Source organism: Drosophila ananassae, chromosome XR (genome assembly GCF_017639315.1).
Source record: "Drosophila ananassae strain 14024-0371.13 chromosome XR, ASM1763931v2, whole genome shotgun sequence".
NCBI classification, from domain to species: Eukaryota; Metazoa; Arthropoda; class Insecta; order Diptera; family Drosophilidae; genus Drosophila; species Drosophila ananassae.
The window spans coordinates 20401015-20423314 of NC_057932.1; the positions used below are offsets into that span (position 1 = coordinate 20401015).

Consider the following 22300-nt stretch of genomic DNA (forward strand, 5'->3'; position numbering starts at 1 on the left):
CTGCCTCCCCTCCAGATGAATCACGAGCCATATTCCAAGTACATAGTATCCCCAATGAGCTCCAAATACATAAAATATTTAAATAAATATTTTTAAGAATAGATCCGGAGAAGCAGGGCGCGGAGGAGTGTTAGATTGGAGTGTTAGAATTTAAAATTAAGATTTACCATGGTATTATTTGGTATTATTATTTAAATATTTAATTATTCAAGCTTATTATTCAGTTACTTGTAAGATTCTGTTTTGAGAGTTCTAGATCTTCTCAAATTTCTTATCTGAAAGATAGAATTTTTGGAATTTTCAATTGAAATATTTGGGGTTGAAGCTTCAAAGATTTCTTGCAGTGTCTGGCAACTTGTTGGCTAGAACTCCTCTGGAGATCTGAAACTCTGTAGCTCTGGTCTCTCCTGGCCAGGCCCCAACTGAAGGCCGCTGGGAGATAACCCTGACTTTCCACTTTGATATTCCATTTGGAATTTGTATTTTTTTATTTTTGTATTTTTTGTTTTTTGTTTTTTGTTTGATGGCATCATGCTGTTCACAAACAGTTTCGGATGCAGAGGCACAGTGGCCGCACTCCAGCCTACAGATCAGAGACTGGGCCGGACTTGGCTCTCACTTCTATGTGGCCCACTGTGCTGAGGCCCTATCCGCCCCATTAGCCCCTGTCCGCCCCTGGCCTGGGAGGTCGTGTAAAGCGATTCAATCAATCCAATCAAATCGCAAAATGCACTCTCAGCCCGAGCTCCGGTCGCCTTCTGATGATCAGTATCGTGGCTGCTGCGATCTTGGCCCCGTTGCCAAGAACCTGGCCAAGAAACCTGGCCAAGAAACTGGCCCCAGCAGGCTTCAAGTCTCTTGCCATTTTCACTTCAAATTTAACCAAATATTTTATTTGTTAACCAGTGTAATTAAATTCAAAGTTCAATTTTATTTTGCCATTCACTCAGTCACTCAGTCACGCCCACAAGAAGGCACAAGTGCTACCGATTTTTTAGTGAATGGAACTAGAAATAATTGATTTAAAAAATTAAGACATATTTGAAAAAAGGAAATAATAAATATTCCCTGTACTTTCCCATCTCTTTTCAACAAAATAATATCTGTATATATATTTTTATTAAACAAATCTTGTTCTGATGAATGTGAAGACTATGGGATACCCTGTACTCCTTTCCTCCACTTCTTATAGAATCTGAACTATTTTTTAACAAATAAATAAAGGCCTACTTCTGGGGATAGTTTTCAAAATGGTACTTTACTTTAAATAATAGTAATAATAAATAAAAATTGACCATTACTTTTAGTAATTTAGTAATAAATAGTTTTATGCCACTTTTTTTAGTTACTTTGTACAAATATTTTAGTCTTGAAATTCATTTTTAGCGATAAGGCGACTGATCAATTTCAAAACTTGCCCTTGGGGCTCATCACATGAGAGGTTCTTGTTGCCAATCATCTGTGTCCTCACCCCTGACATCTCCCCTCTCCAATGGGCTGGCAATCCGGAAGAAAGCACTCACAGAAGACCGATCTTCTAATCAGAGACTCTTCTCATCAGAGACTCTTCTTATCAGAGGCTCTAAAAAGAAGCTAAAGCTCGCGGGGATGATTTAAAAAGCCGGACCCATGGGTCTCCCAGCCTCAGTTTCAATTCTTCCAGTGATTCTTCCAGAAGACAGTCTCGTGCCAAAAACCAAAAAAAATAGAAAATGATCTTTCCAGTGGTGCTCCTTTCTGTGACTTTCCTCGGACTTTTCTCCGCCTCCCAAGGATCGGACGAGGTAATAGCCCCTTTTGAGTGCTTCTGTTCCGAAGAGTGATTGAAATTTCAATTCCACAGTCCTGCTACCTATCGGAGGAACAGGAGGACGACTGCGCTGCCGTCTGCTATCCGATAGTCAAGCCATTGCTGAGGTACTTTGAGAAGATCAACGAGAAGGACTCCCAGATATTACAGTTGCAAAAGGATAACTCGGAGCTGCACAAGAAGTTTGCGGACTCGCAGCAAAAGGATCTGGAAAAATATGCCCACATATCCAAGTTGGAAACTGCCTATTTGGAGTTGCAGAAGAGGCACTGGGATGTGCAGGACAAGTTCCAACAGTTGCAGTCCAGGATCCAGGATGTTGAAAGTCTCAAAGCCCAAATCAAATTATTGGAAGAGCAAATTAGAGCCCTGAATAAAACAAGTGAGCTGGCAGTAGTGAAAAACGGGGAGATGTTGGCGAACCAACTTCGCGAAGAAATTGAGAAGCTGCGGAGCCTGGGAAGGAGTGGAGAAAGGTCAAACCCTGAAGCTACCGCCCAGGCCAAAGGCCCATCTCTTCCAGATCATTGTCCAGGAAGCCAAGAGGAAGAAAAGGTCATCCAAAAAATCCAAATCGGAGGCGCAGACCCGTTCAAAGTGGTCTGTTACTCTGATAAGAAGAGAGGATCTGGTTGGATAATTGTTTATAACAAAGTTCCCGGCTCAAATAAATTTAATCGCCCGTTTGAGGAATACGTATCTGGATTCGGGGATGTCGGAACGGCGGATGAGGATGAGTTTTTCATCGGACTCCAGCGATTGCACCTTCTAACGAATGGAGAGCCTTATGAGGTGCATTTAGAGTACATATATTCCACTTCTAGAGACACACGAAGATGCGACAACTTTGTCATCGGCAATCGAAGAAAAGGGTTTATGGTGGAAAGTATTGGCAAGTGTACGGGATTTCAATCGTATGCTCTTAAACCGGGCATAAAATTTTCGACCTTTGATCGAGATGAGGATGGATTTTCTCCTGTTAATATTGCGAAGCTTAGGGGCTTTGGCTGGTGGCACACAAGAGAGTAAGTATTTTGACTTTGTGTTTCCTTTTGTTCCAAACAACTAATGTGAGAAAATCATTTTTCTTATTTAATTTTCATTTAATAGCAATTATGCGTTTGGGTTTCCTGTTAAAAAAATGATGATCCGAAGAAAGGCATAAAAGAAACCAGCAGAACTGGGAAATGGAAATGGGAAATGGACTTTGGAGGATGAAAAGTGATGGGAAATATCGAAAATAAATTAGCATTAAAAAGGAACTTTTTTAAAATTAAGCTTTAAGCTGAACTCTTATTGTTAAAAATGTTGGACTTCCGTTTTTTGTAAAAACTTCTTAAAATATGAATTTGAAGAAACCCGCAACTTTTTTGGAACTTTCTGTGGATCCTATTTTCTGTAAACTGATCTCGGACCACAACAGTATAGCTATTGGCTTCCCCTTGCAGACCTCCGGCGGCCAAGCACTTCCACAGCTCGAATAAATCAAAAGTCGAAACAATTAAACATTCTGCGATTCGATTCCCAGACTCCCTAAGCTCCGAAGCCCCCTAGCCCAAGCCCAACAACTGACTCATTTTTTTGTTCAGTGCAGAGTGCAGTGCCTGACAGTCGCCTGAGATTTATGACACCGCGCACTCGATCATATTTGAGTTAATTGACAGCGGCTGCCATCGGTCGCTCCATCTGTCGCTCTTATTGGCTTCTCATTGCTCCAATTTATGCCCGAATAAAAATATATAATTAATATTATTTGCGTCAAAAAGGTGTTTAGAACACGGAGCAGTGGGGTCTGTGGTCAGTGGGTTATATGAGGCCCAGTAGTGGAGACAATCACATCGTACTCTCCCCACTCACCCCATTCTCTCCAAAAGAGATCCATTTCGTATCCCCCCCAAGTCGTTTCACGGCTCTCTCTCTCTCCCTCTCTCTTCTCTTATCTCGTCTCAGGGGGAGGGGGAGCCTGCACGTGACAACTGCAAATGGGCCGTTAGTGGGAGAGGGGGTGGGGTTACTGCACTCTCCCCAAGTGCGTCCGAGACGGGCCATAAAAGCAATAAGAGCGAGTCGGAAGAGTGCCAGATTGCAGTGTGGGGGGGGTATGGTGGGGAAATCATATTGGCCCTTAAAGCCAAGGATCCTCTCTTCTGCTTAAAGCTCTTGTTTCAGTGTACAGTGCCTCTCTCTCACCGCCGCCCATAAATTGGACACATTGTTGATAAAAAGCAACTTTATATGTTTTATATGAAGCTCCGAGAGTGTCTCTCGGGGGGGGGGGGGGGGGGGGGGGGGGGGGGGGAGTGTGTGGGTGTGTGGGTGTGCCAGACATCGTCATTATCGTTATCATCATGATTGTCATTCGGGCAGCAGCTTCCATCAATGGCTTTCATCATTCGACATTGTTATCAGCCACACCCCCTGCCCTCTTAACTGGGCTATGAAATTACGCTGGCAGAAATAACGAAATAAAACGAAAGAGAAGAATAAATGCTGATAATGTGGAATGCGGGCCATAAATATGGCTAAGAGATATGGCTAAGAGCTATAGCCTCTAATAACTCGGCACTCTCCAAGCTTCCAAATCTTGGAAATGGAGATAGAGAGAGGGAACAAAAGAGTCTCCAATGACTTCTTGGGAGAGTTAATTTCTAACTTCTCTCCACTTTGATGTTTTATTTTCAAAAAAATAATTATTTTTTAACAATTAAACAATAAGAATAAGCCAAGTCCCCCAGGGAATTTTTGGAAATCATAAAAAATAATAGCCTCACTGCGTGATTTGGCTTCATAACACGGATCTTTATTTGCATATTCCACTGGCATTAAGCCCTTTATTTTTTGGCATTTATTTAATTGGCATATTTGTCACTCGGACCGGGCCGGGCAGTCAGTCGTTGAATACAAATGGCAATGGCCGAATTTTTGTTACTTTATTAATATTTACATAAATCCCATTTGGCCACAACTTCCAAGCGCAGCGATGCTTGCTTTCTTCTTTATTTTTTACTCCCATTTTTTATTCCCAAATAATATTTTTGTTTTGTATTTTGTATTTTGTATTTTTCATTTATTTTTTGTTTGTTTGCAGTTTGCTTCCTTCTGTTTCTGTCTGCAGGCGCTTTGTCGGCTGATAGATTGCAGCTGGTCGAGGATATCTGGTTGCCCCAGCTCTCCTCCCACCCTGGACGCAGTTTTTTCGGGGCATGATGGAACCAGCCGTCCCCTTAACCAGTCCTCTAAAAGCTTATTGGTCAGTAGATCAGTAAATATTGCATTTAATCCTCATTTAAAAAAAAAAATATATACATAATTATATATAATATATAATTAAAAATATATAATTACATCAGATATAGTCAGATATTTTATATCAGAAAAATTCGAGAATATTTATTAATATTATTACATTGATTACCATTAAATTTAATAATTTTAAAGGGAGAATCATGTATATTGTGACTATATTTCTTCTAAAAGAAGACTCTATTGGACATTTAAAAAGACTATATGATACCCCGTACTAGCAGATCCTTAAGATATCTGGTATCTGTTATATATCTAGTATAGTATATAGAGTATATAGACTTTACCAGACCTTCCACAGTACTCCCCGCGTCGATAGATGAATATCCGCTCTTTCTGGCGCTGTTTTTTATGCGTTCCTGCCAATTTTTCATACACACTCGACACACCACACACACACACGCCAGTCTGGGCTGAGAAAATTGCCAGCTAATGGCTATTAAGGCGGACTCTGTTGGCCAACTCGTTGGCCAAATCGAGGGCCCAGAAACTGCACTCCCCAAATTGCATTTGTCGCGAGTTGAGTTGAGTTTTTTGGGCCACTTGCAGTTAACATTTCAGGCTTGCTTTTTTTTTTATTTCAAACCAACTTATTAACGAGAGCTGGGGAGGACTGGACCTCCCAGTCCATCCATCAAAGGTCCTGCCAAATTATTAGTTTTGGCTTAGAAACTAAGAGCTATAAGAGCTCCTCCTAGTCCCAGTCCTGCCTCCATTGGGATCCTCGAAGCTCCTGGTGGCGAATCACCTTTGACACCACCACTGACCTTCTCATCGGAACGGGAGACACCCGTTCGGGTTCACACTCCACTCCCCTCCACTCCCCTCCACTACCAGTAATCCATCAGACACGCATTCCCATTGTTTCCCCATTTGTGGCTGCAACCTCCCTCCCCCCCCTCGCTTTTTTTCTCAGTTTCTCCGCTGACGCATGACACCCCCACCCACCTCCCACGGATGTGAAGGTGGAACACGCACTTGCCGTCGATTTGGTTAATTAGTAGGCCCAGGAGAGCCTCGGGGCTATACACGGCAAGAAAAGGGGGCTGCTGTCATTCCATAATGAAATATTCAGACTGCAGTTCATCCAAGGAGTATCCTATCAGAAAGGATAAGTTCCTGGGTATTCGCAACTTGATCCTGCTTTCCCAAGAAACCATAGTTGTACAGGGTATCATGTAGTTTCTCATGATTCTTACAGACACCTTGTTCCATTACACCTTATAGAAGTACCTGGTATCATAATCTTATTCCACCAAAGATATATATCATACCATTTCTCATTTTTTCTAAAGATACTATAGAAAAATAGGGATTTCTGAGCACAACTCCCCCAAAAACCAACAAACAAAGAGACACAAGTACCGGGTATCATACCATTTCTCATGATTTCTATTGATACCTTGTACCTTGTAGAAGTACCGGGTATCAATATACTATATTATTATACAATATTCTATATTATTTTATTCTAATTGATGCTTTTTGGATAAAAAAAGGGATATTTGTTCATAACTCCTTCAAAAACCAACAAACAAAGAGACACAAGTACCGGGTATCATATAGTTTCTCATGATTTCTATAAATAACTTGTATCTTGTAGTAGTACCAGGTATGATACTATTTCTTAGGATTTCTTGTGTCTTGTAGAAGTACCGGGTATCATATAGTATATTATTTTATTTCAACTAATGCTTTAAAGGTATATCTGATCATAACTCCTCCAAAACTCCAAAAACCAACAAACAAAGAGACTCAAGTACAGGGTATCATACCATTTCTCATGATTTCTGTAGATACCCAGTACCCCCTACCTCATAGAAGTACATGGTATCATGTAGTACATAATAGTAGCAATCTAGTCTCTAGTCCTCCAATAAATTTAGACTTTTAGGCCCTCACTGTGGCAAGTGCACAAGAAAGAAGCCCCAACTAACACTCCATTTGGGATCTGTAATGAACTGGGGAAGCACTGGGGAACCACCACCTCGAGTGCAAATGAACTTCAGCTTGGAGATATTCATCAGATTTTCCCTGTTTTATGGGCACTTTTTCCCCGGATTCCTGGGTTTATGGCTCTTATCGAGCTGTCCTCCCGTCGATCAGACTGGCCTGGAGTCTCTCTTGGATCTACTTTCCTATCACTTTATTTGTATTTTATTTTTTTTGTCGAGAATTCATGGTCGAGGAAGGTGCGTGTGAAGTTTTTAATTTTCAACATTAATTTAAGGTGTCGTCCCCCCCTTTTTTTGGTGGCGACGGAGCGTGTCGAGTGGCAGGCTTTGTTAGTTTTTTTATTTCTTGTCTTGTCCGAGGCGGGAAGTGCAAAATCAACAGAGTGTCCGAGTGCCCTGCCAGTGGCAGCCCATAATGATCTCTAATGGCCGCAGCTGTCTTGGCCCCGAAATCCAAGGTGTCAGCAGGCTGATCTTCCCCCCCTCGCACCCCCTCCCCCTCGCCAGCCGTGAAGGGGGCGTGCCGGCAATTTTTAGAGACAGGTACTGGGACAGGTAACAAAAGCCCCAAAAATCCCCAATTCCCAATCCCCAATTGTGGATGCCATGTGGCGGGTTTTAGATCCTTTGGCCTTGGGGCACGTGGCACGTCGGGGTTCAATGGCTGGCCAGGATTCCTGGCAGAAAGGATGGACTTTTGGCAGGCTCAGTCTCAGGCCCACTTTTCTGCCCAAGTCCTTCATAAAAAATCATGTATTTCATCATTTTATTTTATTTTTAAACCCGAAAAAGCCTCTAAAATAATCCCCCATCTCCTCAGGTTACCCCTTTATTCCCCGCTCTGGCCCTCCGCTATCTGCCTCGGGATTTATTGTGCGAATTGGCATTGACAAAGTGCACTTGATTGGTTCTCGCTGGGATGCGTTCGGGTTGCGTGTCCGCTTCAGTCCCCACCCCCTAGCCCGCCTCCCCCTCCCCAATCAGCAAAGTGCAACAGACCCAGGGGCGGAGTCTAAAAGGGGGCCAGCCACTCTTTTGAGCAAAAAATAGTGATTATTTCTGAGATGAACTTGTAAACTGGTATTAATACCACTACTATTTGTAGTATTTTTTAGTACTAGTATTTTTCTAATACTATACTGCTTTTCTTGTATTTTTTAGTTAAAAAAAAAAAGTATAGTTTCAAGTACTTATATCCCTCAGGAATTATTTTAAAATCAAATGATCTCCATTATTATTTCCTGCTACTAGTATTACTAGTTCTGGTATTATTTTTAAAACCATACGATAGCCCTTTTTTAATCCTTATTTCTCAGTAGATTTAAGAATAATAAATTATAATTTAAAGAAATAGACTTGGAACTGCAATAAAACTATTTTTTGATTAATTTTTCCCTTTGAAATAAGACTACTCCCAAGTACTCCTTAAATACCCCCTTAAAAAAAATACAAAAATTATAAACAAACTCTTAAACTTTAAACCAAAATTATAAAATATAAACTAAGAACGGAAATAACTTCTTGAAACCCCCTTTACAAAAATAACAGCCCACAGCCCTGGCCGCCCACCCCTTTTCCCCCAGCACTCACTCATTTCGCTTGTCTGTCGCTTTTAATGTGTTTTGATAACAATTCCATTAAAAGTGAAGAAGTTTGTAATAATAATTTCGAGTAGCCGAGACCCGTTCCTGGTGCTCTTCATGAAAAAAAGGCTACTCGATCTGAAATACTCTGAAATAATACAAAACTCTACAGAATGGTTGGTGGATAGTAGTTTTTTATAAGAAAATAACTCAAGCAATTAGATTGCCAATCAAGACAAAGATTAAAAAAATAAAATTATAAAAAAAATCAACATTTTAAAGTCTTCCCTATAGAGTATCTAGACTATTCGACTTGATAGTGATTCTATTATTTTTTGTTCCTTTTTTTAATTGATTGTCAGTCCATCACAGATGGATGGCTCTGCGCTCTGTCCATTCCAAAGACAGAGTACTGTGTCCAGAGTACAGTACTATGTGCTTTATTGCCTTCAATTTGCTCTCGTTTGTCAATTAGTTGCTGTTGGATTTGAAGTGAAACCCCAAACTCTTAATTGGCTGCATTATTTATTGTATTTTCCACCACACAAACAGCAGGTCCTTCGTGAATATTTCCCAAAAAGAATTAACCCCAAAGGTCTATAAATAATTTCTAAAATGAATAATTTAATTGAAAACTTGCAACTCTTTATTGTAATTTTTATTTCTTAAAAAAATAAATATTTAAGGTCCTCCAGGAGTGCTCGGCAGCGCCATCTATCTGCTCCTGATTCGACAGGACCCAGCTGCAGGTCCTTCAACTATTTGTAGAGAGCTTAAGAGGACACTTTCCACGCAGACAGAGAGCTACACTGAGCGAAGTTTCACTTAAAATACAGGATATCCTTGTATGTCCTTGTAGTCTAATAATTCTATACTAATTTTAAGTTTAAATATTTTAGTTTTTTTTATGAATTTTTTTTATGGAATTTCTCCAAGTGCCCTGCAAGGGTTGGGTTTGGAACCTCATCCCCCATGTGGCTGGTGTGTGTGCGAGTGTGCGAGTGTGTGTGTGTGTGTGTACTTATAATTATTTAACTCTTTTGCATGTTATCCCTCCCTCCCTTCACCACCACCCCCCTCCACTATCCTCACAGTACCCTAGATGAAGATTAATTATCAGAGAGGAATATTCGTAACATTTTTCATCCTTAATCTTGTAGCGCAATTTTTGGAATAAATAGAAGGGAGGAGGAGGAGGAGGAGGAGCAGGATCACGTGGAGAAAAACTAACTTATTAATAATAATAATTGTTTCATGTGCACCAAAGTCCTTCCATCCATTTACCCCCACCAGTGCCGCCACAACAAACATGTGTCACCCGGGCTTTGAAAAATGATTTTTAGCGGCTTACGAGGAAGAGTGCGAGTTCCAGTGCCAGTGCCTAGTGGCAGTGCGTCCAGGGGCCTGGGAAAGTGACCAAAAAAAAACTAGTTTAGCCCTCCACAGTGCCCACTCCCTCTCGACAGACGCCGCTGGACATCGGCTCTGCTGGCATTTGACCAGAAAGGGGGGGAACTGCTCTGCAAGGCCTATTTTTCTATTATTTTTTATGGGATATATTTGAAAATATTTGAAAATGAATATTTCCATCAGTTTCTGTCTAGTTTTATTATTTATTTTAAAATTAAATCATTTTTTAATCATTTTTTGAATTAAAAAACTGGTTTTTGAGGCAAAACTACTAGTGACGAATGCCTGAAACAAGTATTGTGATGAAAAATACTGTAATTTAATCAATAAAAACCCTCCATGCTCCTCTATATCCTTTTTTATCCTTTTTTTTTTAAATTTAAATTATACACTATTTTGGCTTTAAAAGTAAACCCCTTGGATTTGTTGTTCCATTTGTTGTTCAACGACTTAAAACAACTGCTACCTGTTTAGGGCTTAGTGGCATTTCGTTTCGGGATCACTTAAGTGGCACCCGCTGGTTCTGGTTATGGTGCTGGTTCTGACCCCGAGCCCAGTCCCAGTCCCAGTTGCAGTCCCAGTCCCAGCAGACCCCGTGAACCCGAAAGCGGAGACATTAATTTTATTGTTTTGACTGAGCGCACGATCGGAATTCTAGTCTTTTGTTGGCTGCTCCGCTCTCTTCCCAAATCAGTTATTGATAGTTCCAAATTAGGGTCAACTATGCGGTTTCAGAGTCAGTTAGATTCAGGTCCAGATCCAGCCTAGATCCAGCGCCAGGTAGCCAATATCATCTGTTTTAATTGCGCGGCGAGGTGAGCTGCGGAAGACGATAAGATGATGGCTCTAATGGGCCTCTGCAGGTGTTTCCACAGGCAGTTAGCATCGCACTTAATGGCCAAGACCCCACAAAAACAGGGGCTAGGGGAAAATGGAGCATTTTCTTCTCCAAAGGAAATCGGTTTTCATTTCTTCACACATTAGGGAAGGTGAAATAATTCGAATTAAATGGTAATTATGAATAAAACAATAATAATCAAATAAATTATATAAATAGCAATAAAAACAGAATATAAATATTAAAACTCACCTGCCACTTTATCTACATAGCTCCACCGATCTACAATGTCTATCTACACGTGTAATTTTACGCCATACGTAATAACTGTCATACGTTTTATTGTCTTACGTAAGAAAATGTACGCAAGGGAATGGCCGCTTAGTTTAGCGGTACTTTGCACTGCGTACGCAGCTCAGAGCGGCCATCGGCCATCGGCCATGTTCTGTCTCACTCACGCGCACGCGTTGATGGCCAGCCGCCATTAAACTCGCCATTTCTCAGCAATTCCACTGAAAACTATTCAAATGGCTTTCAATCCTGGCTTTCAATACGAAACGGAGTACTTTTATTCACAAAACCGACGCGAAACACCGACAAACACCCGAAAACACGCGACTAACGGCACTTTACGCTTGAATTTGGTCCACAACCAAGCACAAAACGGAACACCGGACACTCGAGACACCAGAAAACGCGGAAACACGGACTAAGACGCCGATCGTCCGACCCGGCCGAGCGCGAAAACGCGAAAGAGAGCAGGGGCTGTAAGAACGTGCTAATCTCCCCTAGAAAGTCACACCATTTGCCCACCTTCCAGTAATGGAGAGCGCAAGTGGGAATGAGAGCAGGTGCCGTAAGGAGGCGACAGTTTGCACTACCAGAAGGAGAGAGTGAATGTAAATGAGAGGTGGAGGGCTCTCCCCAATTGCACTCCCCAAAAGGAAACAGTTACTTTTCTTGAACTGCAGCCGACAGGAGAGAGAAAGGATGAACGTGAGCGGAGGCTGCAGAGAGTAGGTGGTTTGGGGAGTATAAAAGGGAGATCACTTTTATAGTTTGAACAGTTAGAGAAATTAAATGGTATTTGATTGGTCAAAATTCTTATCTTTTAATCTTGTGAGTGAGAGAAGCTCAGTAGAACTGAGAGATTAGTTTTTACCATAAAGTCTACACTTTCCCCAGTCCAGTCTCATATTCTACACTGGAATAAATAAAATATTTCGATTCAGTTTGTTCTTGATTTTTTAAATGATTCCTTTTATTATTAATCGTTTCTTAAACATAGTTTTAGTTTTGGTTTTAGTTGTTGTTTGCTCATTTGATTTTTGGTTTAGTTACTTGTTGTTGTTGCACTCCATACATGTTCTAGAAAATATGAATTTGTTTTATATATAGTATATATATATATATAGTATATATATATCGTCGTATATATATGGTATAGGTGTATACAGTTTTCATATATCAGTTAATGGATATATGTATATATAATGTAAACACGATCTCGATCTAGGTATTCAGCTCATCTTATATACTTCTTATATACTTATGTATGTAATTTCTAGGAAATGGATTTAAAACGGAAACTGAAACGAAAACTGAAACGGAAACGGAAATGAACTAAAATTCGAGTATAGTCGTGGTTCCGGAATACATGTATATAAATCTGTATGTCTAGGGTATAGGCAAGGTATATAGGTTCGACTCATATACATATATATTATATATATGTAGATCTGGGATCTGGTATTATTGCTTCGATCGTGGCTCTAACAATCTAGGTCGCTAAGTGTTTCTTTCAGTGTATGGTGAGACAGTGACAGTGATAACTTGATTCCCTCCCTTCTATATAATTGTGTATATAACTGTGTATATATGGGTATATGCGGTGATTATATAATTTCATTATCATTCTCATTTTCATTCTCATTTCTGGGATGAACATATCTCTCTATATATCAGATCAGAAGACCAAGTTACCATTATAAGTCGTTAGCTTTTCGGCTTCAATATCTTATTATTTTTGTTTAGAACAACGCTTCATTTAAATCTTTTTTTTTATTTTTTTTTTTTGTTGGTTAGTTTGTTGGATCAATTTTTTATTTTTGGTTTAGATCCAAAGTTCCCCTTCTTTCCTTCGATGGGGAATCAAAAATCCCACCCTCCCCCCGCCCTACAAAGCTCCCCCTGAAGATTCTCCCTCTTGTCCTTTTTTTTTGATCTTTGGTTTGCTTTCGTTTTTTTTAGCCAAAAATATTTCGTCCTAATAGGGATACAGGTTCTTGCGCTTGAGCTCCATGTCCAGGTCGGCCAGCTGCTGGAGGAATCCGTCGTTGGGACGAATGTCCCGCCGCATCCGGACCGTGCGTATCGCGTCCACGGCGGACATTTTCCGGCAGATCATCAGGTAGGCCAGGACACAGGTGGCCGAGCGGGACATTCCCACCAAGCAGTGCACCAGGATTTTTCCTGAAATACATAGTGAAAATATATTAATATTTGTTTTAAAAATTTTAAGAAAAGGCAGAGTTCCTCAGTAATTTTTGGGTTTTTTTTTTTGATTAGATATTTGTAACTATTATCCTTAAAAGTGGTAGAGATCTGCAGTACCGAGTATGAAAATTTTAATTGCAGCCTGAAAGTAGGCAGTGGAAATTTTCATTCAAATGGAAAAGGATCTTGAGTTATCCTTACTCGAAAAAAGAATAAAAAAAGCCTCAAAACTTAGATAGATTACAAGAAAAGATATTTTAGATTCAAAATTAATCCTTTTCTTTATAATTATGAAAAAACTTGAGAAAAAACGAACAATAACCTACAAAAATAAAACAAAAATGCAAATACACTACTCGAATTACCCTATAGATTACTGGGGAACCCATTACCGAACCACTTACCGCCGCTGCTGATGGCGCTGTCGATGAACTTGGAGGCCACGTAGAAGTACCGGGAGATGTCTGTCGTGGGGGCGTCGATCATGGGGAAGCCCATGTACCTAAAAACACAGTCCTTATGGTTGCGTCTACACCACAAACACAACACAACACAACACCACAAAATAACACCCACACACACACGCACAACAACAACACCAAAGTTGAGCCAAAATCAAGGTGCAAGTGAAATGTTTCCAAATAATATGTGATTTTTTTTTTGAGTGTGTGCCAAAAAGGATATGTACATAAAAGAAAATAGAAAGAAATGGGGAAAAAAAGAAAGAAATTTTGAAATGTGCCAAGAGAGAGAGTGATAAAAAAAAGAGTTAAATAAAAAATAAACTAAAAATAAATTGAAAAAAAAATGAACAAATTTTGAACGAAAGTGCTTTTTCATTGTTCATTATTGTTGCATTTTGTGGGTGGGTCTCCCTGCGATGTCCCGGATGTCCTGGATGTCCTTACCTGATGCTGGGCATGTCCCTGTAGTAACTGTGGCCAGTGTCCACCTGGCCGTAGCGACAGCCCTCGGCCGCGTTCAGGACATGGGTAATTCCCATCAATCTCAGATAGGTTTTATTTTTGGCCGCCGCACTGTCAAGGATATATTTTTTCGATTTATTACTACCATATATATTTTAATTGAATTTTATTTTAGAGCTTACGCATCTCCAATGTAGATGCCCGGGTAGACCTCATCACAGTCAACATCGTGGATGGCGCACTCGGCCCGCCTCAGTCCCGGCAGCGCCCGGCTAGGAGCCATCGAATAGTGAAGGACTCGCTGCAACTGGCGTCCTGTGGTCTGTTCGGAGGTCTCCAAGCGGCTGGGCGACTGAAATTAAAATTGATAAATAATTAAATATTTTTATAATATTTTAAATAGTTTAAATAGTAATGGGTTGGAAAGTAAGCAGGCGGACAAAAGGACAAGGTTTTGGATTCAAAATTCAACATAAATCCCAATATTATTCAAAAGCAAATGCAATTAGCAAAAACATATATATTATATATTAAAATATTTACGAAAAACAATTAAAAATTGAAAATACATTAATTTTCATTTCAATATTTTTTCCAGCAGATAGTTAGTATTTTAAAAAGCCCTTTTTTGGAATATTTCTTTAGATTCCTTAGCTTCAAATGGCTGTTTTGCGAGCTATTTTTGAGTATAGACCCCCCCTAAAACCTCCATAACCACTATGCCACACACATATCCTTTTGGTAATTAGATTCTGTGTGGTATCCTGGCAGGCTTCTCTCTGCAAGGATTCCCCCACGAACAGTGACATCACAGCGCCAATTGCCAATTCGGCCAAAAGACCGAAAGAAATGGCTTACAGGGCAGATTTATGGCAAGGCGAAGGTCGCAGTTTGGTTACAAAAGATGACAAATCAGACAGCAGCGGGAAAATAAAATAAACCAATAAAAAAAATGTACAAAAAGGCCATATTTTTTTTATGGCCGTCTGACAAATAATTTCAGGGACGAAAAAAGTGAAAACTTTGCCTCCTCGCAGTTACTTTCATGTTTATTTTTTTTGTGATTTTTTTATAGATATATGTGAATGTTTTTTGGTGGATATTGGCTGTCTGAGTTGTCAAAATACAATCCGAGATACTAAAGGTGTTCACGTTTCAGAAAACTTTTGCTTTTTCTGCCGGCATGCGACCCTGAAAATGAAAATGAACTCGGGAAAAAAAAATTGAACAAAAATAAATATATTTAAGAAAATGATGTGAAAATTTTTAGAGAAAGCATCCAATCTATTGTGACTGATCTGCGGCGGATATATGTCTAAATATAATATATAGAATTATATAGAGCGAGAGTGAGGTGTGTGTGGGTTAATTGTTTTAAAAATATTTTCGGATGAAAAGCTTGGCTATTTTGGGCCTGCTCTCGATGCCTTGGCTTATATCGGGTTAGTTTTTAACTCTTTCATTAGTTTAAAGTTGAAACTTTATTTTTTTTTTTAACTCTAAACAGAATCATGCCAATAGAAATGAGTTTTTTTGGCCAAACCTGATAGTAGTGGGGACTATATCTGTCGCCAATACTGCTGCTGTATCTGTCGGTGAGTAGCTGGAAATTATAAAATAATAAAGGTAAAAAATAAATAGTCCGTAATGCAATATAGGAGAACTAAAAACGGAAATAGAGTGAACGGAAAAAAGCTTCTCAGGTGAGAATAGAGAGCTCCCTTGACCTTGTCCCCCTTGCCAAGAAAATGGTGATTTTCGTCTAAAAATACCGTCTAAATAGAATCGAGTGAGAGAGTGGGGAAAAATAAATTATAAACAATATTACTCACCTATGCATTTGGAAACAAGTTATTGTCAGTCTGACTCATCCTTAGATACTCCCCATCCCCCAAAAACAAAATATATTTATATTATTTTTTTGAAATGTGAAGCCCGCATGACAAGACAATTAGCTGGACACGAAAAATATATATTTTCCCCAAAAAAAAAAAAAAAAAAAGATAGAAAACACTCGTAATGCCAAGAGGCAATGGCATGTCGACTAATCGCCAGCATATAGCCTATATATCCCATAGACTAACTATGAGAGCGATTAACTAAAAGCTCGAAACAAAAGACTCGATGGATGGGAAAAATAAGACCGAAAATACCTGAGAGGTGAGCCATCGAACAGGGGCGTCTGTAGTGTTTTAAGAGAAGGGGGTTCTACTTAAGGGATCTCTAGGACTACTGCCTAGGATCTAGGACTTAGTCTAGGACTACTGCTGACCAGGAAAATATATTATAAATATTATAAATTAATATATTCAAAAGATACTAATAGACTTTTGAAGTTAAGGTTCAATTTGAGTGACTTTCTTAAAAGAAACATTTGAAAAATAATATTTTAAATAATATTTATTGTCTGAAGAATACTATACTTTTTAGAAACCTCTGAACCTCCACAAAAAGTGAATTGGCGGAGGAACTGCCCCTCCTGGTGGCCAGTTGATTGCATTGTCTAGCCGCCACTTGCCACTTGCCACTTGGTGGCACTCCTCCCTCCCTGACACAGTTTAGTTTTCTGCACTTCCTGCAGATAGAGGGAAAATAAAAGCAGAGAACTGTGCCAGAGGCCCACGGGTCAAGCCTTTGTACTGCAAACTGTTGCAAGTGCCACGAGGCACGATATACCTGCAACATGTGGAGCGGATGTGGGTCAGTCGATGGATGCAAAAGGAGCCACTTTCCAAAGGATATCAACTGGGTGTGGGTTTTGTTCTAATTTCTATAGCATTACTTGGCCACTTGGCCACTTGGCCTTCGAAACTCGGACCAAAAATAGAAAAATTCAAAAAATATGTACCGAAAAGCGGTGCTGTTTTATTCCCAAAATGAAAATGTGTGAAAATTCTCGGTGGCCAGAGAGCAACAATTAATAATCACTTCTGGCATTGATGTATCTACATATGTATATATTAAATGGCACATGTATCTGTATCTATGTATCTATGAAATCTCTGTGTGTATCTGAACAATCTGTGTAGTTTTCGGGCTCTAGAGACGAGTAGCATTGACATGCAAGCCAGTTTCCTGTTTTTATTTTTTTTCCCCTTATTGATTTAACAGTCGACGAGTCTCTGCCACGCCCCAACCCTCCCCCGCCCCCCAACCAACCAACAATAATGTAAACAAAATTCCCAAAAAAAAATAATTATGAAAAAAAAAAATAAAAAGAAACATTCCTGCAGCCGGATTTCGAAATATTTCGAAACTTTGGCAGCCAACTACTTTTCAATTAAATGCGCAATTTGCCATTTAAGGTGCTATTTGTTTTTATTTTTAAATATATTATAGATTTAAGAATTAATGCAACTGTATGTGAGTTAATTACTCATTCAGGGAAGGCAGTTTAACTTTTTAAATTATGACTAGAATTTTTGTGAGCTTCTTCAAGGCCATCTTGCTTCCAGATCGCCCATGATCGACCTTGAGCTTGGGGGGGGGGGGAAAGTGGGTGGGCTGCTCCAGCTCAGAGCCAAAAGGGGAAAACGCTTTCAAGTGCCCGCCAAGGCACTGAGAGAAAACAAATACGAGTTTTAAGACAGTTTTTTGTTAGTTTTTAATAGGAGATTGAGGACCAATAGCCTCTATTTTCATTTATGCCATTATAAATTATAGATATTTAACAAATAATAATTTTAAACATTTTTTTTTCAAGTGGAAGTTGCCTTTCGCTTTCTGCTCATTGAGGCGCAACAGCTGCGATGCGGCACGCCCACAACCGACTCAGAGCCATAGTCTATATATAGTATATATGCCTACACACCTATATCTCTCTCTAGCCATTATATTATATATTATATATATAGATATATCTGTATAGATGTGTGAGCCTACAGTGCTCTATCGATTGTTCAATTAGCGCTCCCGATGGGCTTGACACTGAGCCAGTGCCAGTGGCAGTGGCAGTGGCAGCGGAAAACACTGATGACATTGACATTTCAGCTAAGCTGTTGGGCTTATACTTGCATCAGCAACAACAGCCAGATAAACAGATATCTATATAATGGGAATGGGAATGGGTATATATATATGGAGGGCTTGTAACGCTCGACAATGGCCTTTACACGGAAGCCGAGCAATTAATTCGAGCGTGGGCGGGGGCAGCCACTTGCTCCGCTTCACTGGCTCTGAATCGATTCAAATTCTGGATTAATTTGGTAGATATTCTAATGGTTTTGGCCACATATATTTTTTTTTTGTATTTAAGGGCTCTTTGTTTCGTTCAGGCGATCAGGGCATTCAGCCCACGTGGCGGATGAGTAATCTGGACTTTAAGGAAGCAAGTTAGGAAGAACTACTAAGAAACTACTAACTAATAATTACAATAATAATTGGTATAAACAAATAAATAATTGGTTTATTTTATAGATTTTTTTAGGGGTTTTATTTAAGAGCTATCACATACTAATGGGCTTGTGAGTAAGTTGGGCCACAGTATTTTAAGGAAAAAGAAGGAAATCCCATAACTCCTAGCACTAATATTAAAATTCTTTTATTATTTCTTTAATTTTTAGGACATTTTTTTAATAAACTATTTGATAAGAGTCCATAAGACATATGTACATGGAAGCCCCCTTTCCAAGTAAGCCTTGAAATATAAAGTCAATTAAGAATAATCCAACTAGAGTCCAACTTTAAAGGAAATATACTCAAGAAAGTCTACTTTTAAGCAATTATTGGAAGAAGAAACTAATTAAGACTAAGATTAAGTAATAAAAATATAAATTCCTTGGCTAAAACAGGACTTCCAACTAACTCTTTAAAGCCCTTCCCTAAAACAACTCCAAAATAGAGTTCTTCTTTAAAAAAAAATATAATAAAATGTTGAATAAAAAAATAAACAATTAAATATATAACAAAAAAAAGGGCTTAGGACCTGATTTAAAGCCAGTTCAGAAAAGGTGGCCCAAAACCCTGCAAGGGTGACCCGAAAAAGTCGGAAAGGGCGCCAAGGCGAGGATAATGCCAGGATAATCGGCCGATAAATGACAAAAAGTGTGTGGCTCTGTGGCTTTCTGGGCCATGAGTGGGCGGTGGTGGTGCTAGTGCCACGCCTTGGAAAGGCACTTGAACTTTGCATTTGCATTTAGAGGCCTTCAAGTGGGCGTAGTGGGCGTAGTGGGTGGTGGGTGGTGGTGGGCGGAAGACACATGTGCCAAGGCCACTGTCCCACAAACAAAAAATAGAACAAATTCTATTTTCTTTCTCTGAAAATTTTTACCTCTTTCTTGCCACTTCAGTGTGGGTGTGTGTGTGTGTTTTGGGGGGAGTGCCTAGGAGGGGGGCGTGGGGAAAAATTGGGTCACCAGAGCGCTGGGAGACATGGGGAGAGTGGAGACACAAGTCAAGGTCATCATCTGCCTCTGCCTCTGACAGATGGCCAGGCCAGCGTCGAGAAGTCTGCCACGCGGCACTTGGCGGCCAACCCTGCACCCCCCTTGGGCCTACGCCCCTGTCATTATCCTTAGCCCAGGACAGAGTTCATAATTTTTATAATTAAGCTTAGTAACTTTTACTTAAGGCTTTCAGTGAAAGAAGGAACTGTGAAAATTAATAATTGAATTATTGAAAATTGGAATTTAAAAGTTTTTTTTGGAAAAATGTTTAAAAAACTCTAGATCTTTCAAACCTTAAACTAAATAAAGACTTTTTAAGTTAAAAAATCTATTAGAAAATCTACTAAATTCTACTAATTCTGCTTAATTTAATACTTAATATTTTATTTTAACTTTTAAACTTGAAAAGTATGTATTTAGGGAAAAAAATGAAAATATAACAAGATTTAAAGAGTTTAAATTTTGAAAAATATTTGAATAATTTTAAATAAATTATTTATATTTTTAATTTGTAAATTATAAATTAAATTTATATTTGATTAAAAAAACTTAACCTAAGTTTTGTTTAAAAAACAGTTTTTGAAATAGACAAAAAATTCAGAAATTCCTGCTCTCTTTTATTCATTTATAATTTTTCCCAGTGTACAGGACACTTGACTAAGCCCCCCCTCCCACTTCCTGTTGGAGTGACCCCCTTTAGTCCCGACCTCCCTGCCCCTCTGCTACCCCCCTTTTCTCCACTTACCGCATATCTCCATGACATCTTTGTTTTGTTTGTGTGTGTGTGAGTGTTTGTTGTGTTTGTCCTGGATCCTGCTCCTGCTCCTGCTCCTGCTCCTGCTGCCTCACTCTCTCTTTCTCTCTCTCGCACGCTCTCTCGCTCACACTCCTGCTACCGCTCGCCTGCTTTCGTCACCGTGCTATCCTGGAATTAACCTGGATTTTCGGGATTCTTGTTGTTTGTTGTTGTTGTTGTGTTTTTATGGATTGATTGAAAAAAATGGAGGAAGGTGGAGGAGATGCGGAGAAGTCGTAGGTCCTTGTTGGGGCAGCTTGGTTCCTTGATTTGAAGAGTGGACTTATTAGTTGGATAATGGAATTAAAATGCGAGAAGAAGAACAAGTAGAGGCTGCCTAGTACACACACTTATCCACACACACACTTATCCACACACACACACACTGACAGACACAGCAAAAAAAAAAAACATCAAATATTAAGGACATTAGGTACTTTTGTCACCAAATCTCCTCTCAGTCAGATTTCAATTAATTTTCTTTGAATTTTCTTTATTTTTCTTCATCGGCAGCCTCTTCCTCTCGCCCCTCGCCTCTCGCCTCTAAAAGTATTAGTTTCTATTTCGAATTTTCGAATTTAATTTACTTGTTTGGCGTTTGGTCTGAAATTTGATTTGAAATTCGTGTTGAATTATTTGCTGTTTTTCTGGCGTTCTGGCGACGGACACTTTTTTGCGACTGATTCGCGATGCCGCTTTGGGGTTGTTTTGTAGGCGTCCGAAAGCTCTCCACTGTGACGTAGGCGCCGCCACAAAAGCTCCATCTACCACCTACCACACAACACCACCCCACCCCACGCCCCACGACCAATCTAGGTTCTAACCCTCTCCCCAACCGAGAGGCTCTCTCTCACATCGTCCCTCTCTCTAACGGTGGGGGACGCTTTTCGGAGCGCTCTTCCACGTGGCGACCGTGCCTCTCTGCACTTGAAAAAAATATATAGTATGTTTATTTGTAATATATTAAATTTAGAGTTAGCTTATAAATGTAATTAAAATTAAATTTAAATATTAATTAACGGAAAAAAGGTTGTTAAATCCTAAATAATTAGTACATATATATAAACTAATACATATGTATTTCGCGCAGTGTAGAGACTCTGTTTGTTTGCCTGGCTTGCCGACACCCACTTACGCATATGTAAATATTTTCGTAGTTACACTGGCTATTTACGAGTAATTCATTTACATATTTTAGCCAGGCCGAGAGCGAGAGAGAGAGAGAGCGAGAAAAGCCAAATATCGGTCTGCTGAGAAAGGGGGCAATAGCAGGATAGAGTGAGAGAGGCGTAGCCCTGGCGTGGGTTAAGACAGAAAGCTTTTTGGCCCAAAGTTATCGGCCAAGTTCAAAAGAAAATGGTATTCACCTTAGAAGGAGCTTAGTTCTGAGATAATTTCAAAAAACTGTTTTTTAAATAGTTTATTTGGAAAAAAAAGTCTAAAATTCTGTTTCAAATTATATATTTTCTTAAAATTATATTTTTGAACGAGAATCCCCTTTAGAATTTCTTTTAGTGAGTCACTATTGCCATTGAACAGAATAAGTTCAATAAGCTCTCTAATCGCTTTTTTCGAAAATATATTTTCTATTCTATTTTTGCATCTCACAGTCATAATGAGAAAATTTAAGAAAATTTGAGAATATTTTTGAAAATTTAAGAATCTCATTTAAAACAATAATTTCTTTTCTGAGAGTACACTTTTCTCATAGATTATAATATTTACATAAATTAATTAAATCCTCCTTCAAACATATTTAAATAAATAAATAAAATTAAATTAAAATCTATTTATTTTTT

At 39.3% G+C, this 22300-nt stretch overlaps 2 protein-coding genes and 1 long non-coding RNA gene across 7 annotated transcripts; 2 read left to right on the plus strand and 1 right to left on the minus strand.

Moving 5' to 3' along the window:
* Positions 1-1598: 1598 nt before the first annotated feature.
* On the plus strand, positions 1599-3386 carry LOC123257695 (fibrinogen-like protein 1). Its single transcript, XM_044717567.1, has 3 exons — positions 1599-1784; positions 1844-2835; positions 2921-3386. The coding sequence occupies exons 1-3, from the start codon at positions 1713-1715 to the stop codon at positions 2973-2975; spliced, it is 1119 nt and encodes a 372-aa protein (XP_044573502.1). The 5' UTR covers positions 1599-1712; the 3' UTR covers positions 2976-3386.
* An 8740-nt stretch (positions 3387-12126) lies between these two features.
* Positions 12127-21214, minus strand: LOC6502011 (dual specificity protein phosphatase 3). 4 transcript variants are annotated; one of them, XM_014904215.3, is made up of 7 exons: positions 21089-21214; positions 20451-20765; positions 15865-15924; positions 14504-14673; positions 14304-14432; positions 13800-13924; positions 12127-13371 (listed from the first exon to the last, which is right to left on the minus strand). In XM_014904215.3, the coding sequence occupies exons 2-7, from the start codon at positions 20466-20468 to the stop codon at positions 13166-13168; spliced, it is 708 nt and encodes a 235-aa protein (XP_014759701.1). In that variant the 5' UTR covers positions 20469-20765; positions 21089-21214; the 3' UTR covers positions 12127-13165. The 4 variants fall into 4 exon arrangements, with proteins under 4 accessions (XP_014759701.1, XP_001966871.1, XP_014759702.1 ...); XM_001966835.4 differs by having other exon boundaries at positions 13800-13897; positions 21089-21213; XM_014904216.3 differs by lacking the exon at positions 15865-15924.
* Positions 18272-18738, plus strand: LOC116655143. Of its 2 annotated transcripts, none has more exons than XR_004310308.1 (2): positions 18272-18526; positions 18577-18738. It is a non-coding gene; the product is annotated as an uncharacterized LOC116655143 (long non-coding RNA). The 2 variants fall into 2 exon arrangements; XR_006507808.1 differs by having other exon boundaries at positions 18596-18738.
* Positions 21215-22300: the final 1086 nt, after the last annotated feature.

Coding starts and splice junctions, on each gene's coding strand:
- LOC123257695 (XM_044717567.1), top strand. CDS start 1,713: ATGATCTTTCCAGTGGTGCTCCTTTCTGTGACTTTCCTCGGACTTTTC. Junction 1,785..1,843: donor CCTCCCAAGGATCGGACGAG/GTAATAGCCCCT, acceptor TCAATTCCACAG/TCCTGCTACCTATCGGAGGA. Junction 2,836..2,920: donor GGCTGGTGGCACACAAGAGA/GTAAGTATTTTG, acceptor TTCATTTAATAG/CAATTATGCGTTTGGGTTTC.
- LOC6502011 (XM_014904215.3), bottom strand. Junction 14,433..14,503: donor GGCATCTACATTGGAGATGC/GTAAGCTCTAAA, acceptor TATCCTTGACAG/TGCGGCGGCCAAAAATAAAA. Junction 13,372..13,799: donor CAGCGCCATCAGCAGCGGCG/GTAAGTGGTTCG, acceptor TATGTATTTCAG/GAAAAATCCTGGTGCACTGC.